The sequence below is a fragment of the Sander vitreus genome, chromosome 7 (genome assembly GCF_031162955.1).
Source record: "Sander vitreus isolate 19-12246 chromosome 7, sanVit1, whole genome shotgun sequence".
Classification (NCBI taxonomy): Eukaryota; Metazoa; Chordata; class Actinopteri; order Perciformes; family Percidae; genus Sander; species Sander vitreus.
The window spans coordinates 7,364,353-7,382,386 of record NC_135861.1 but is presented as its reverse complement, the minus strand read 5'-3'; the positions used below and the strand labels follow the sequence as shown (position 1 = coordinate 7,382,386).

The following is an 18,034-nucleotide window of genomic DNA, read 5'->3' as shown; positions in this document are numbered from 1 at the left end:
GTGAGTTTTTCATCGTCTATTTGGCACCTGAAGTCGCCTACATCAAACCCTTCAACAATGTTTGTGTAAATTATAATGTTGTCTTCAACAGAGAAGGTAACCAAAGTGTGTAATCCTGATGGCCAGTGGTTCCACCACCCGGAGAGCAACCGAGTCTGGTCTAACTACACCCAGTGTCAGGCCTACACCAAAGATAAACTTGAGGTAAAACACAATGCAGTGAAACTGTGAAAATTGTGTTTAAGTTAAAAACCTAAATAACGAAAGTTCCTTCGACCAAATTAGAGTAACGTCACCAAAGGACAAGGCTTGTAGCCCTCTTTCAAGTGGACTGATGCATAGTTTCTTTATTTGAACAGGTACAATGCATAAAGAATATTAAAGTGTTCAGTATAATCGCCATTCCCGACCTGTCGCGTGACAGTGTGACGTCATGGGAGCGCCGTAACTATTTAACTATTTTAGGTTAGCATGTTTAGACTTTAATTCACACGCTCTGATTCGCCTGCAGCTGGGTGGTGTCAGAATATCTTTATGAAACGAGGGGAAATAAATACCTCACACCCTACAGCGTGCTAATCAGTGTAAAGTGGGCAAAAAGTGTAATATTCAAAATACTGCTGCTCTTTGCATGTTCTTATTGTTTGTGTGACATTGCTGGTTTTTTTCTTGTATATGGTTATATATGATCAAATTTAGAGATGCAATATTAGTATAACAGGAAAACTCCCAAAACACTCTTGGAATTTAGCAGATAGTGAGATTATTTCACATTTTAATTTCTTTCCCCCACTTCATTGGAATTCAAACATCTAACACGTGTCTGTGGAGTTCTGATTTAAATGCAAATGTACTGTGAATCCTATTCCTCTATTTATTTTTTATGTAGGTTTACTTATTTTAATTCACCTCATGTCTACAAGTACAGTCTATTAAACTGACTTAAACATGCAAGTCATTTAGGATTAGTTCCACTTGGAGGATGGCAAATCTCACAGCCCTGCACACAGATATTACTGTAGGAACACTTTTTTTTAAAGCTTGTCTTCCACGAATCATATTTATTTGCCATGACATTTGGCCAACAGTATGATTATGTTCTTTAGTGCATCTACATTCACATGTTCTTTTCTGAATTTCCCCCAAAAGACTTATATTCTCTTCTTTCCTTTGCTTTTGTCAATGCTTCAAAGAGGCGTCCTTTCCTTTGCTTTTGATTACATACTGTATAGATGCAGACTATGCAAACACTGTAGCTGCTTTTACTTTGCTGGTGTCACTCTTGAACTTAAAATATAACCATTTTTAATAAGTGGTGAATTTATTTATATTTATCATGAATAAACAATTTTTTGTCCATGCAGTTTACATTGAGTCTCTACTACCTGGCCATGGTGGGTCATGGCCTGTCTATTGTCTCCCTGATCATCTGTCTGATCATCTTCTCCTACTTCAAGTGAGTCATGACTTTTCTCATGTATGATCTGACTCAACACCTCAACTAGAGCCCGACCGATAAAGGATTTTTAAGTCCGATATCGATACAAATATGTGGTGATTTAAAAATCCGATATTCCGATATATCGGCTGATATATATTTAAAAAGAAATCCAGAAACGCGTGACATTCCCTAACATTAGTTATTTGTAGTTATTTATGAGTCCTTACTAAAATAATATGATAATGCAGTTTAAAAATAAACTTGTTTGTTTTATTGTCACAACAGAACAGAGGAATATCAAAATATATTAAAGTTCTGATAAATAAAATGTATAAAATACAAACATAAGATATGAAACTTAAAGGGTTAAACACGAGTGTTTCCAACAGGGACGTTGTAGAGCGCCCTCTGGTGGACAAACTGTGCAACGCCAACACTCAGAACATGGTTGAAGGGTGTTTCGTCCGTTTTCATTTTATTTTTTAAATATTCATTTATCGGCCATTATAAATGTCGATATCGATAGTTTGGAAAATGCCTAATATCGGCCCGCCGATATATCGGTCGGGCTCTAACCTCAACAGTCTTCATATACCTTTCTTACTTTTGCTTTCCTATTTCATTGTCAGTTTGTGTATGATGGCTTAGAAACTGGTATAAGCTGCGTGTATGTATTCTGCATGCCGAATGTCAGGCTTTATCCCAGCACTGTACTTGAGCCGGTCTAATGAGGTAATAAATCAAGTGAGAAGTAGGGTCATTTTCGCATGGACTTCTATACAATCAGACTTTTTTAAACCAGTGGAGTTGCCCCCTCCTGGCCATTAGAAATAATGCAGGTTTAAGGCACTGGCACCGCATTGGCTTTACTTTTCAGACCCGGCGGTTATAATGCAAATGTTTCAAAGGCTTTTTTTTATCCTGTGAAAGATCTAATGAATGTAACTGAAGAAAACGTATATAGTTTAAATTGTGGGTATCTTTACGGCAACAAAAAAAAAAATGGTATGGTCAGATATAAAAAGCTATTGCAATTTCAGTCCAAAAATGTTTGTAAAAGCCTATAAAAAATATCAAGAAACCTTAACTAATATACCTTCCCTCTCTCTGTCTGTTTCTCTTATTCAGGAGTCTTAGCTGCCAGAGAATCTCCCTCCACAAGAACATGTTTCTCTCCTTCATCCTGAACTCCATTGTTACAATAATGTGGCTCTCGCTCACTGGGGCCAATAACCAAGCCATAAGCACCAGCAACTCTGTGAGCCACTGAATTTATCTTTCATCTGTATTTCATCCCATTACACATATTTCACTTCACTTATCTAATTTCCCCATGTTAAAAAATGTCCCACATTTAACCTAATGGTGTGCTCATTAGAAATCATACTCCATATCTAAGTGTGGGTGGTTTTCTGTTTGTAATTAGTTTCCTTTTGGATTAGAATCTGCTTCTAATTCATCTTGAATTAGAAGAAAACTTTTGAAGTGAAGTTTTCCCATTTCCTGTCCGTCAGGTGAGCTGCAAGGTCCTGGCTGTGCTGACTATGTACTCGTCTACTTCCAACTACTTCTGGATGCTGTGTGAAGGCATCTATCTCCACACGCTCATCATTGTGGCCGTCTTTGTCGGGGAACAGCAGCTCTTCTGGTACTACGTCCTGGGATGGGGTGAGTCAGGAGGATCTGATATTTCACTGCCATTTCCAAACTATTTCTTTTTGCGTTTCAGTGCGAGCTGCTTCTTTCTTGTGGCCGTGTCCATCTCAAACAACAAATATATATATATATATATATATATATATATATATATATATATATATATTTACACTGGGGGAAATAACTCTGAATATTTAAACAATGTCTACAGAGACAGCGTTTAAGAATCATAGTGCATTTTGTCATAAACCTGATTCTAGGTCATAACAAAAACTGGGAAGAGACACAAAATGCCAATAATTTTGGTTAGTTTACCTGATGAAGGTCTAAGACCGAAACGTTGTATTTTCTAAATAAATATGGTAATGGTAGTGTAATGGTCAGTGTGCGGGACTTTTTCTAAGCTTCATCTTGGAAGCAGCTTGATCTGCTACTTTGGGTCACATCCTACGCACCTGGCCGACAAAAGAGGTGTGCAAAAAAGCTTTCCTAGGTAGTAGTTATTACCAAAAAAATATACACAGTACGTTTAAACTAAATACAAGTATGAGGTGTGAAAATCAGTAACATCAGTAGTGTTCATGTGGATGTGTATAAAATGGATGTAGGGTGTTGTAATGTAAAAATGGACAACAGAACAAACAAAACAGCAATAGGGCTTCAGAGTAGAGTGAGAGAGAAGTCCAGGAAGCTGGGCCCTTTATTTCTCCTGTGGAGCACTGGGCCCAGGTGCTGCAAATCTGGCTGCATCAGCTAAAACCTTAAACACAGTTATGCATGCATAGTTAGAACAAGCAGACACACACAGCTGGCAGGGGCTGTCACTATGCTACCAATAGATTGCAAGACAAATATAAAAGAATTACATTAATACAGTACATCACAGTTGCGTTCTGTGGGTGTTTATGGCTGTCATTTACTCACAAGATGCTAATAATGCTACCTCATAATACCTTATGAGCAACACTCCAAGTGAAGAGCACTGCGTTATCCTCAACTGACTCTGTTTTCAAGGTTAACAGTACGGTTAAGTCTTCCAAATTCAAGTGCCAAAACATTAATTTATTCATAAGTATGCCTAATTATATATGAGGGCATCTGCAATGTTTGACTATATTGTAGTCCTTAATTCCTGTGTTGCGCTGAGAACATCACATTTCCACCCTAAATTATTGCATAAATGTAACCTTGAAGCCTGGATGTACAGTACCTGTGCTTAGATAAGTGGGCTTCATTTCAGCTCTTATCCAGGCACCTAGCTCTTATGTATTAATAATGGATTCTTTTATGTCTCTCTAAGGCTCACAGCATTTTAGAGCTGAACGGTATAGCGTGCCTGTAATGAGCATGGCACGTATCCCACGTGTCACCTTTACTTTGAACTCACTACTGTACTGTTGCTGCTGGTATAGTTACTCTCTTACTTGAGCTTTCTTCAACTGAGTATGTATGTAGTAGTAGTAAGTTTTTTCAAGGAATAGTTTTTCAGGAAATATGCTTACTCGCTTTCCTGCATTACATGAGAAGATCAATATCACTGTCATGTCTGTGCGACCAATAGGAAGCTACAGCCAGCAGCCACATAGCTTAGCTTAGCACTGAAAACATTATATCTCGCACAAAAACTGAAGTGTAAAATCAACAATACATAACCCCAGTAAAACCAAAAATTGACAGAGCCAGGCTAGCTTTTTGCCCCTGTACGGTTTCCTGGTTATAGGTTTGGATCGAGGAGCTTTAGAGGTGCTAGTATTACCTTTGCACAAGTAGCTGTTTCCCCGTTTCCAAACTTTATGCTAAGCAGAGTTATCAGTCTCCTAATTCTAGTTTCGTCATCTCGTCTCGGCAGGAAAGTGAATAAGCATAATTCCCAAAATGTCAAATTATTCCTTTAAGGTTAGTTAAAAAAGACTGTATTTTGTTCATATAAAACACCTTTATGACTCATCAACATATTAAAGCTATAGTGCGTAGTTCCTGTCTCCCCCATGAGGAATTCTAATTAATGCCAATAAAACTGTAAGCGCGTCCACATGATACAAGCCTTCCGTGATCCCGCACAGCCCCCAACCCTCCTCCACTCAGTTGCTAGTAGCCAAGGAGGACACGGAGGATTAAAAAACATGATGGACTCTTCAGAAGAGGTAATTATCTTCACTCGAGTTTCTACGCGTGAAAGTCACCGGACTACACAATCTTCTGAACATAGCAATACTGAGAGATACAGAGAGAGATGTGTGGAGCTGATAGTCTTAATTAGCTTTGTAGCAACTCATTTGGCAATGGCTTGAATGTAACGGACGTTCATTAATATCAAAAAGTTACGCACTAAAGCTTTAAGGTGCTGCATTACTTTTCACATTATGTTTTTTGTATTGTGATGCAACTGCAGAAGCCTCTGTAGAGACTCAGGATGTTACATGAGTCTGATATTTCTGTCTGTGTTTCTCTCTCTGTCCAAAGGTTTTCCCATCGTTCCTGCCATCACGTATGCTGTAGCACGCGGGCTCTTCTTTGACGATAAGTAAGATGTAGTGTGTTTGCTTCTTCTATTGTCACAACTGTGAAGCCCAAGTCCAGATCAAGGCCAGGAATGTCGCAGTATGTAGTCTATTGTAACATAACTACAGGCTGGGATTTCTCCCTCTCTCCTTCCCCTGACCTTCTACTACTCTCTTTGATCAGGCTGAGAGGATTTGTACGATATTGATTTCCCTCTAGTGGTATTTGCGTGAGCCCTTTGTTTGCTGAGTCCAGCACTAATGATGAATGACTTGAGCTTTGAATACCGTCAGGCTTATTTATTATATCACTGTGTACAGTATGTGAAAGCTTGCTGGAATAGTTTCAGGTTTTTTTTTTGCTCTCTGTTGGTTTCAGGTGTTGGATCAGCTCAAACACACACCTTCACTACATCATTCAGGGGCCCATTCAAGCTGCACTAATTGTGAGTCATTAATAAAAGTACATCAATATAAAATATGTGTCTTATAAGTGTTATAAGATTATTATTAACAGATTTGATCTTGCTGGCTGGAAATTGACTCTCAAAACTGCTTTTCAAATACTAAGTGACAGATGCAAATACACAATCAATTTTAAATAAACTACTGGCAGTTATCAGTCAATGTTTAATTGACTGCCTCTATTGGCAGTACTGTTCATCAGAAACAAAATCACCAAACAGTACTGATATTAAAATACCACTGAGATGGGAGAGCAGTTAAACATATTGACTTTAACATGTGGTAAGTAATATCATAACCAATTTCTATATCTGTCTCTCCCTTCTCCTCTACTTTCATTTAATCTACTATCAATCTGTCTAGGTGAACCTTTTTTTTCTCCTGAACATCATGCGGGTTCTAATCACCAAGTTGAAAGAGACGCACTGCGCTGAGTCCACAGCCTACATGAAGGCGGTGAGAGCCACCCTCATCCTGATTCCTCTGCTGGGAGTCCAGTTCATCCTTTTCCCCTGGAGGCCAGAGGGACAAATCAGCCGGGCCATCTATGATTTCATTGTAAATATCTTCAGCCACTTCCAGGTATAGTCAACAATAAACTGCACAATAGAGTTTGAACAAAAAGCTGATGCTGCTACTCGCCCACAGAGACTCATTCAGATCATGGCTGTATTAAACAAACTCCTATGATGAAGTTTACTATTACCAATTTTATACTAATAATCTGCAAGTTTTATTTCGCATGAATACATCTCTATTCACAAGACTTTACATTTGATGTTCTAAACACATTTGGTGTTTGGCATTAAGGCTTGAATCCATGACAGAAATACCATCCAACTCCTTCCATTTTCATTAAGCAACAACATCAAACTAAAGAGCACTTTGAATTTGAATAAACAAGTTATTTTTGGCCTCTTGCTTTTGGAAATTGGACCTTCAGCTGCTCTGTGTATTAATATTAGTAAAACAAGTTTCTAGTGATTGCCAGTCTCAAATTCACACAACTGGAGAAAAAGACAATTTACCTCATTTGGTCTATTTGGGTTTTCAAATAAAACATGATGATTCACAACATTTATGATTTACAGGATTATTTCACTGACATATGTTCCTATATGCATATTTAATCAATGTGGAATTGCTTTACAGGGACTCCTGGTGGCAATTATCTTCTGTTTCTGCAATGCTGAGGTACATTAAAACTATCATAGTTCATGTTTCAAACATACTTTAAACTGCTAGGACTCAGTTGTTATGACCCAGATAATGTAAACTGTTGTGTCACATATAAGATACTGCATGTAACCTTAAACTGGTTAAAACTAGACTAAAAGACAAAAACTGTTTTGACATCCAGGCCCAGACAGCGCTGCGGAGGAAGTGGGCACAGTGGAAGTCTGCCTGGGGTAAAACCGGCTGGGGAGAAACAACCACCAACTACCACTTTAACTCCCACAACAACTCCTCCATTACCGAAACCAGCCGTGCCACCATCAGCTTGGAGGAGCCTGCTGCGTCGCCTTCTGAACATAAAGAAAATAGCCACTTCCAGTTCCAGGTGCTGCAAAAAGTCAACGGGAAGCAGAAGACATGCAGCAACGGGGAGGTGGACATGCTCAACCAGTTGGAGACCACCAACATCTGACTGGAGAAAGGTGATGGTTGCGGTGCTAAAACACACGCCCACACACACACACACACACACACACACACACACACACACACACACACACACACACACACACACACACAATCCCTTATATGAAAGGCAGATGTTTGCAGGTGATTTTTTTGGTCAAAGGCTGGGCAGTGTATGTACAGTCTGTACAAAATATCTGAAAAGCACACATACACATTATTTTTAGTAACAGCTCCAGCTTTTGGACCATAGACTTACAGTTTTTACAGTCTGTGGTATGAACCGATGACAAAAAAAATATTTATATTATGGTGTCATCCTGTAATCCTAGTATAGTAATAGTTTCTGTTCTGTCACTGTCACATTGTTTTTTTCTAGTTTTTATAATGTATTTAGAGAGTTGCAGATCCCAAACCTGCCATTGTGATGTCACAAATGCAGAGCTGTTTGTATAATCTGTTGCCTTATGAAGCCTGAGTGCTTTACCCGTGCACCACTTTGACAAATGAATGTCATAGCCCACTGATGTGATCTATATGTTCTTTTACATGCTTTTATATAGGGAAGATAATATAATCATCACTGGCCTGCGGGAAAAAAAAGCCAGGATCCCCCTTTCAGAAAATGAAAACCACACCACACTAAGAGAATGTGTTAATAAAAGCAACACAATCATGGTTTAAATTTTGATTTCCCTATGACAAGTAACAGAAATAGGATTTACTCTTAGTCAGAGGAAGTCTACGATTGCAGGAAGGCCTACAGTTTTTAATGAACACTTACACTTACAAACTTCATTTTGTAGATCATGTTAGACTAATCAGCCCTTGAAAGGCAAAACACAGTAAAGACCAGAATCTGACTTTTTGACATCTGTTTGACCATATAAACAAGTATAATACTATATACCTTAGAGGTGTATAATTGCTGCTAAAACAGGATGTAACATAGAAACTAAGCTAAAACCGAAACTGCAGTAATTACACTCTGGTTTAGTAATGTGTTAGCTCTTATCTACAAGCCACCGTCACACTTAGGCCTACTGCACTCTCTGTCACAGATAGACAGCCAACACAACAGCCAAAGCAAGTGAGGGACTTCAAGTGGAAGCTAGCTGATGAAAAAGCCACAGATAGCCTTAGCTAAAGCTAAAACTAAAAGTATTTACTGATTTTTATCTGTTATCTGTAATTGAAAAATATCCATTTTGATGAATCTGATAATTCAGTTTGTTATTCCACATAACTAAATGAGACAGTAAAAGTCAGTGATGATGGAGAAAAACATTAATGCTAACCTAGCTAAAGTCATGCTAACTTGGCAGATAAATGAACAAAAGAAATGCTGTATCCCAACATTATTGCTGTAAAATAAGTTTGTTAAAGTTGATGGTCACTGTGCATGCTTACACAAATCTTCAGGTTGCCAAAATAATGAATTTACTTTTATGGCTAAAAAGTAGCACACATGCAATAGACATACAGACACTGTGGTTTGTGTGAAATAATTTATGTGAGGATGTGCACGTGTGCTTTTCACAAATAGTCCCTCCAACTTTGTTACAATTGGTGGGGAAAAAAGGTTTTCACAATCCCACAATCTTCACTTTATATTATTTATTGTAATACAGCAGGAAATCGTAATGTGATATGAACCTTTATTACACTGAAAGTTTAGGACAAAAGTAAATATGAGGCAGTTATGCATTTGGAATTCCATTTTTAAATGATTCCGTCTCAAATATAGCCTTTGACAGAACAAGACTGTGCCAAATTAATGTATACATTGTTAGGAATAAATATTTTTTCCATCTCTTATTAACTCCACTTCACTCCGCATTATTTGTCTATGTTTATTATAAATGTTTATTATTTTAATGTCCCTTTTGCTTTGTAATTTTGTAATGTTCTGTGTTATTATTGCTGTTAAAATGGTCTGTTTCACTCTTTCTAATGGATTGTATTATTGTTATAAGTTTTTTTGCAAATACAATTCACTGTCACTTCAATGAGATATAATTTAATAGCTTTTCCATTGCATGTGTACCATGCTGTGTGTACACTGGCAGGGTACAGTACCAGCACCTTTTCAGTTTCCACTGGAATACTGAGTAAGTCTTATAAAGTGAGCTGGTAGTAAATGTATTTTGGTGTTCTTCCAGGATGCATCCACACACAACATACTGGGAATACTAAGTACTAGTGTGAATACAGCAGGCTACACTGATGCATAGGGAATAAAACACAATTGTGGTAAGAAAACAGCTGAGTATGAGAAAGCTCTGTGAAAGAGCGGTGGTTCTCAACACTTTTGCCAATGCTGCCCAGTAGAGAAACAGCTGTCATGGACATATCTGTAAAGAAAATTGAAAAACATTCCAATAAAACGTCAAAAGAAATGTTCAGTTTAAACATATTATTATATATATATATATATATATATATATATATATATATATAAACATATATTTTCAACACTGCCATTAATGTGTGGAAATAAAGTTGTTTGTACATAAACCTGTGGTATTCTGGGTGAGTGGTATTTCTGAGTGAAAATATTTCATCTGTGCCACAGTATGATTTTCCAAAGTTGATAAATGTCTTTGTTACAGTACTGTACTGCACTTAATAGGTATTTCCTCTGCTCCTTTACTTCTACTTCACAATTACAGTGGAAAATATAGTCTTTTTTTTTTATATTTTGCTAGTACATTTGCAGAGAGATTTTCATACAAAATAATTATAAAATGTGATGGCTTGATATAGATTTAAACTGACAGCATATTAAGTAGTTAAAATGAGCTCCACCTTGACCTTCTAGTAATTGAGATTTTATATTGCTCTAATTAAGTAAAGGATCTGAGCACTACAGTAGGCAGGGTGTAGGGCCAGAAAGGGCGGGCCGGGCCCATGGTAGAGAAGTTATGTGAGGACAATATTGCTTTTCCATATATAAGAATGTAATAAGAATCTTTTATGGAATCCCCTCTTCAAACAGAATTCATCTAAGCAACATGTTAGGAAAATAGTCAGGCAAGATGGGCAGTCAGCCATTATCTGATTCTCCACAACACTTTTTTGTAGTTAGTGGTAGTTACAGATTTGGGTGCTGCTGTTTATTAGTTTTTGCTGTTCACATCCTCATCTTAGGTCCAAATGCGCAACTGTGCCGTAAATTACTATCGTGTCGTTATACATTGAAGAAAAAGGTTGAGGTCTCACCGAGATTTGAACTCGGATCGCTGGATTCAAAGTCCAGAGTGCTAACCATTACACCATGAGACCTAACGGTACCGTCGCCACTGCTCGTTCAGTTCTTATTCATAATAGGAGCGTCGGGAAAACTACTGATGTTGACGCTTCTCACGGGCACATAGCATATTATTTACAAGATAATCAAATAGTTCTCACTTTCAATTGGTGGTGTGGCGTGGCGTGTAGATTGCAGTGTTTTTTGCTGTGCTTGACAGGCTAAGTGTTAGGTTGCCGTGCCTCCAGTAGAGGGTGAAAACGTGCCGTATTGGAGTGGTGTGCCTTAAAGCGCCCTCTGTTATTTGTGTGTGTCGTGGATTTCAGTGTTAAGTGCAAGAGCTTTTTGGTGTCCTGGTGTAACCCTCCTCCCTATTTATGAATTGTTGAATGGTCGCTGTAACAAATAATATGGTCTTATTTTATTTTGTATTTTGCTGAAGGTGAAACTGTGTGCTGAAGGGCTCCACCCTGAAGAAGGCTGTTACAACAATAAACTGGAGGCCCCCCTGCATTGACTCTGAGGACCCCCTGTTAAAGATCCCTGGTAAAACTGAATCTACTGTGGACGCAAAACTCGCAAGAAACACAAATGGGTCTCTCTATGCCAGTGCTGTAGCAGGGATGTAAAGCTACCTGCTAACTGGAATAGCTTCATTGAAATGGATGAAAACAAAGCCGACTTAGTTCTATCAAATGAGTTTGAGAAGCATGTGCACACTTATGTTCAGGAATTTTATTAGTGGAAGGTTGGGTGATCCTGAAAAGGTGGAATCAGCAGCTGGGATTGGTGTTTCTCACCTACAGGCTGCACCTGAAGCTGATACCCGCATACTTCGACATGCAGCTGATGCAACAACCAAAGGTATCAGAGGCTCATCATTCAGAGGCTCATCATTCAGTGCCGGGACCACAGGCCGGGACACAGATGTGCTGGTGTTACTTTTTGCGTTTCTACAAAAACTGAGCCAAGAAATTTGGATGAAAGAAGGAACAGCCAAGAAGCCATCAAAGTTCATTATATCAAAATGCCAAATGAGAATGGTCTGTTGGGACTCTCTTGGTACTAGCTGGACTTGTGACTTCATCCTCACATCCAGCAATAGCATGTGAGGATGAAGTCACAAGTCCAGCTAGTACCAAGTCCAGCTACTCTAACTTTGCAAAACAGCAACTCAATCCATGTAGTTTGCTGTGCCGTGTTTACGAAACTAAAAGCCAATGTTGATACTTTACCACCAACAAGGAATGCCTTGACACTCCACATCATGAGGGGCCACTATCAAACAAAGATTTAGAAAAACACAAGGTGGATGGCATGCTGGTCCCCTAATTCTAAAGTCTGCCACAATACAGCTTTATGTGGCAGTTGACCTCCTCACTGACGAGATACAGAGATGCAGGAATTGCTGCAGCTCAGGCCTCTGCTCAAGACATATGTTATAGGAGATGAATGTGAAGGCTGTACTTAAAGAAAAGAGGCTCAGGAGCATAAGGAAACACTTTGCCAATGAAGCCCACATACAAGCCTATCGGAGATGCCATGAAGAGGCTGGAAACTGCATTCTTTAATGTGGTTGTGGACATCACCATTGAGTCATGAAAGGAATGGGTTGAAACACTGGGTGAAGTGAGAGCAAGATTTGGAGTGCCCCTTAACTTCAAAAAGCTAGATGGTGAGGCATTGTCCAACCAGTGTGACAAGCTCTGCAGCACATTAAGCACTGGAGATGAAGATGACATTGATGGAAAGGAACTGGCTCTTGCAATCAGAAACTTGCCAAGCCTGCTTTTGGATCACATGACTGCACTGGAGCTTTTCTCTTTCATCCACAAAAAGTAGCTGACAAAACTTTACCCCAATCTGTGGATTGCCCTGCAAATTGCCTGCTCTCTCCCTGTGACTGTGGCCGTAGCAGAGAGGAGCTTTTCAAAGCTGAAGCTCATTGAGAACTACCTGAGGTTGTCCTACTCACATTTCACTTCTTTGTTAGGCTCACCTCTTCGACTTGGAAATTTGAGATGTGCTACCTTTTCAAAAAAAAAAATTGTAATATGCTCATTGGCTCCTCAGATTGAACCGGAGATATGTCACTCCCTCTTAGCTTATATGTCAGTTGTTGGGTTGAAGTTTTATACCAGTTTTGAGGTTAGCATGAAATTGGCATGCTGACTGTGGAAATGTCCAACAGAGCTGTTGCCGGTGAATTGAATGTTCATTTCACTACTATAAGCCGTCTCCAATGTCGTTATTGAGTATTTGGCAGTACAGTAGATCCAATCAATCAGTACCAGCAGACCACGTAAATGTAAACCCTCCAACCCAGGATCTCCGCATCTAGTATCTTCACTTGCAAGACTATAGCCACCTGGACAGCTGATGCAACAGTTGGTTCGCACAACCAAAACCTTTCAGCACAAACCGTCAGAAACTGTCTCAGGGAAAGCTCATCTGCATGCTTGTCGTCTTCAGCAGAGTCCTTACATGACTGCATAGTGGGCAAATGCTTTGGAGAATAGTTCTCTGCACGGCTAAATCCCGCGTGGACAGAAAATGCAAATCTGTCGCTCTCATGTGAAATACATGATTCAGAGTGCTTTATTAATGTCTTAACATTTTAGATTGGCCTTTTATTGTGACCTTCCCAAATCACACTTGTGTAATAATGATGCTTGCACTTAAAGGTGAAGTGCTGCAGATTTAAAAAAAAAAAAAAGCTGTGCACATATTTTGGGAAAAAAAAGTCTAACATCATTTTTTTTGTATTGGGGTTGTATAATGATTAAGTCACTGACAGCGGTCATGTTTTCTGGCCTGCTGTGATAGATGTGAAGGTAGGCTACGTCTTTCCTTGTGTCAATACACGCACAAATGTTAGTTACATTATGCTTAACAACTCCAACTCCAACTCCGCTCTTACTTTTTTGCTTTATGGCGATGATTAAAGCTAATAGTGCGTAGTTTCTGTCAACCCCAGGAGGAATTCTAAGTAATCATAACAACACTGTCCACATGACGCAAAACCTTGGTGGTCACACAAACGGTGGATAAAAAAATATGGACTCTTCAGAAGAGCCTCTGATACCTTGTAATTTGTATGTCCTCTTTGTCTCCAAAGCTGCCCGTTGCTGTTGTTCTTTCTTGTATCAACTAATTTGCCAATGGCTTGAATGTAACAGACGTTCATTAATATAAAATAGTTGCGCAGTATAGGTTTAAAGTTTAATCTATTCTAAAATAAATTCAGATTACCACGGTCACTGAACTTCTGCATTACAGTCAAACAGGTGTGATTGTTTTGCTGCTCTCTGCATCTCTCTCTCTCTCTCTCTCTCTGGCACATAGCCTACAGATCCATCCACCCGTAGGTGCTGCGAGGACACTTTAACCTGATGTCCCAGGGCTTAGTCTATACTAACAACTTAATGCACACACAGACTCAGCTCTACATCACAATCCCTAACACGTGAGCAGACAACTCCCACTTGACCTGCTGATTCTTTAGCCCTATTTAACACCCGTAGATATGCACACACATACAGACCGAGATGATTAGGCATATACACAGACGGATACACAAACACATTTAACCAGCTAAAAAGGATGGGTGGTAAATCAATGTGGTGCTGGACTATGGATGCAGGAATGTGACCGAAATTAATCCAGCATGTCAGGCTGTCTGATTAAACAGAATGTCATCAATGGTTCAACCTATACCGATATGCTGGAAGTAAACCATACAGAAAGACAATAATACTGTATGGCTTCCCTGCTATGTGATTTATAATGTCATACAATTATCCTATACAATCAATCCTGTATAAAAACATATCAAGAGCAAATAATTTTACCTGGGATCACAAAAAAATCAAATCACTACAATTGTATATTGTAAAAGTGGTTCGGACAGAATAATGAAAGGCCACAGGGAATGAAATGAAAAATAAAATGTTTTCTCATAATGGAATTCCAGTTGCTCTGTTTCCTTGATAGATGGTGTGAAGCATCCAAGAAGGAAGAAACATAAGCACAAGTGTAAATATACCACATAGATAGCACACACAAAACGTGCTGTACAGGCATACTCACACATACCGTAAGCACACACATAAATAGATGAGTCTCTGTTTTCCTCTCCCCCCGTGTAATCCCAGTCTGTCTAATTTGGGCTAAATCCTAGTTTAGAGATGATCTCAATTTTTGCCTAGAGTTGGTCAACATTCAGACCCCAGTGAGATAAGACGGACTGTGTGCTTTGCTACAGTACAGTACTTGTCTTTTCTTCTCTTTTTAAATACATGATTTTGTTTATAGTATATCTTTATAATGTGTATAATCTAGTTTTAATTAGATTAAGTCATTTATCTATGCTGCATCTATACTGCTGTGACACTTCAATTTCTCTGTGTGAGATTAACACTTGTGTTATCCTCCCGGGTAAAAATTTACACTTTTTCAGGCACTGTTTTTCAATTTTGTACGCTTCTATCCACGTTTTGCTTTTTTCTACGTTTTATTTCAATGTTTTTGACACTTTTCCCCCCTATTACCACCAGTATATTCACCACTAGAACCAACTTATTAACACTAGTTTTACACTCATTTTTGAAATTCCTGGTCATTGAACCTCATGTATTGGAAATGATCACGTTTTTGTGTAAGAAAAAAGCAGAAATTCTGAATGATTTTGACTAAAAGATAAGATCAGATGAATGAAGGTAATGGATAATGACAGATATGTCAAAGGTTAGTCAGGATAATGCTATTAAATTAAATAAAACACCCAGTATTCAATGAAAGGAAAGATTTGATCCTTCATTTCACTTGTGAAATGTGTTGTATGGAACCATCCATGTTATTTTGGGGCAATTTGGTTGAAAGAAACCCAAATGTCTATTATAGAAAGTTTGAAAACGGGTCAAATTAGACCCGAGGACAACAGGAGTGTTAATAAAGTTTATCTTATATTATCACTTGCTCGATCAGGCGAAGGAGAAGAAGAAGGCATGCTTTGTGGGGACTTGAACCGGCAAACCTCCTGTTCCCAGGCCAGATACAAGTCCCTGCGGACTGAGCCCCGAAGGTAAGGTGGTGGTCAGCCATTTCCATATTGGCTCTGGGTCACATGCCACAAAGGGTTTCTAAAACCTGACCTGGGAGCAGTCCAAACAAACCACTGGTCAGTGGGTCACTGCGAGTCAGCAGATTTCCCTTTAGTCCAGTTTTAGATTTTGTTGACTTAAATCAGTTCAAATGACGAAGTGTAAGCTACAAAAATAGCTCCTTTCCCATGAGAAAACCCAAATCAGTTCCAGAGCCAGGTTATCATGTTAAAGCTTTATTGACATGTGTACATCTGACCACCAGATTAATGTAGTTTAGAGGAGATGACACATCCATGTGGTTTTATAAACTATAAATAGAAACTCAATTAAAAATATATAAGTGGAAAAAAAGGGATGTAAATGTTAAATATAAACATGGTTGATTGCAACATTTACCTATATAGATATTAGGTACACAATTAAATTAATATTCTTCACATTCTATACACGTTCTAATATAAATGCAATAAAAACTAAATTGCAAGCCAGAGACATTTGTGTATGTAGCCTACATGTATTTTATTTCTTTGCTTTAAGAAATAATAAGTAAAGCCTAAAACATCAGCAATTAGAAATATGCATGACTTCAAAAGCTAGAAATTCAGTACAAGAAAGTCATCAAGTGCATGCTTTAAAAACACCTGCCAGTCATTTTTCACATCCTTTTAATTATAGGCTCAGGACATTTACAGTGAAAGAGGGAGCCGAGAAAGGCAACAAAAGAACTGAGATTTTAGCTATTATATACATAAAACATTAATGGTTTTAAAGGCTTGTTAAAAGCATTATGTGAATCACTTCATGACATTTCCTTCTTAAAACATTTGGATTCCTGAGGTCAATTTGGCTGAAATGATGAGCCTATTTATATATAAGGCACACTGAGATGTTTCAGCTACTCGGGTGTCTAACTCGAGGTTGATTTATACCAGCTTTACGATAAACTCAATGTTAAATGCTTTGTTTCAATGTCAGTGGGAATATACAGACTCACAGCTACTAATAAATCAGAAATATCATAAAACAACATCTTTTTTCTGTCTTATTTTCTTCCTTTCACCTTATTTTGTTTGGTCTACAGCTACCATGATGTTACAGTCAGATACCACATCTTTAACAATGTCTATTGAGAGTGAAAGTAAAGGATAAATGTTCCTAGATGGTATTTAGGCTTTGATTTCAGCGTCTCATCCCATATCGGACCCTGGGCACTTGAAACTTGCTTGTGGCCTGTGATCATGTATGTCATCATTTTCCTTAAAGAGAAATACAGGTGTGTGCTAATTTGTCTTGTTTTAATCATAGTCGAAAGAAAGTTAACAGTTAACAAGAGAACTTTCTATTTTATCTTCTTTACAGGCTACGTACTTGACAGAAGCGTCTTGCTGTGGTTTGCCTGGTTTGTTTTTAATGGGATGAGACTGACAGGAGGTGGTTCCAAAGTTGACCGCTGAGAATGTTTGTTATTGGTTGAAAGATTTATTTTGGAGATAAAATTGGACACAGAGTGTATCGGAAAGTTTAGCTTAAGCTTGTTTTATTTACCCCTCCAGTCTTTTCTCAGCTTAAAGTGTTCCCAAAAGGTATCTTCAATATGAACCTGTAAATGAAGCTTTTTAGTGAGTGTTTGCTGCCAGGTATTAGCATCAGTGTCGTGCACAGACTATATAAGGGCCAGGGGACTAAAGAAAAATGGGACACCTCTACGTCACACCTGCAGTGGCGGACTGAGGCTGTCTGAAGAGCGGGGGCAACAAAAAAAAAGGGCACTAGCTGCATGCGGTGGGGCACAAGCAGACAGAAAGTTTTCTAGCATGTAGGGCGGCCTATATGGCACTGCATCACATTCTCTTCACTGAAGAGGCATTCTTGAATGCACTGCGTCGGTCTCGTCTCTGAATTGACCACATTTTAACTAGGGCTGCACAATTAATCGCAATTGTATCGAAATCGCAATATGGACTAGTGCAATATT

General features: G+C 38.6%; 1 protein-coding gene and 1 non-coding gene across 4 annotated transcripts in view; one reads left to right on the top strand and one right to left on the bottom strand.

Annotated features, from left to right (window-relative positions):
- Nucleotides 1-9,682, top strand: part of calcrl2 (calcitonin receptor-like 2) — a 35,703-nt gene extending 26,021 nt beyond the window's left edge. For all 3 annotated transcript variants that reach the window (XM_078254365.1, XM_078254364.1, XM_078254366.1), the window contains 9 exons: nt 92-204; nt 1,365-1,456; nt 2,570-2,699; nt 2,956-3,109; nt 5,561-5,621; nt 5,978-6,044; nt 6,427-6,645; nt 7,216-7,257; nt 7,424-9,682. In XM_078254365.1, the coding sequence (XP_078110491.1) occupies nt 92-204; nt 1,365-1,456; nt 2,570-2,699; nt 2,956-3,109; nt 5,561-5,621; nt 5,978-6,044; nt 6,427-6,645; nt 7,216-7,257; nt 7,424-7,711 (1,166 nt within the window). In that variant the 3' untranslated portion in view covers nt 7,712-9,682. The remainder of the gene's footprint in view (nt 1-91; nt 205-1,364; nt 1,457-2,569; nt 2,700-2,955; nt 3,110-5,560; nt 5,622-5,977; nt 6,045-6,426; nt 6,646-7,215; nt 7,258-7,423) is intronic.
- A 1,235-nt stretch (nt 9,683-10,917) lies between these two features.
- trnaq-uug (transfer RNA glutamine (anticodon UUG)) lies at nt 10,918-10,989 on the bottom strand. The gene has a single exon. It is a non-coding gene; the product is annotated as a tRNA-Gln (tRNA).
- Nucleotides 10,990-18,034: the final 7,045 nt, after the last annotated feature.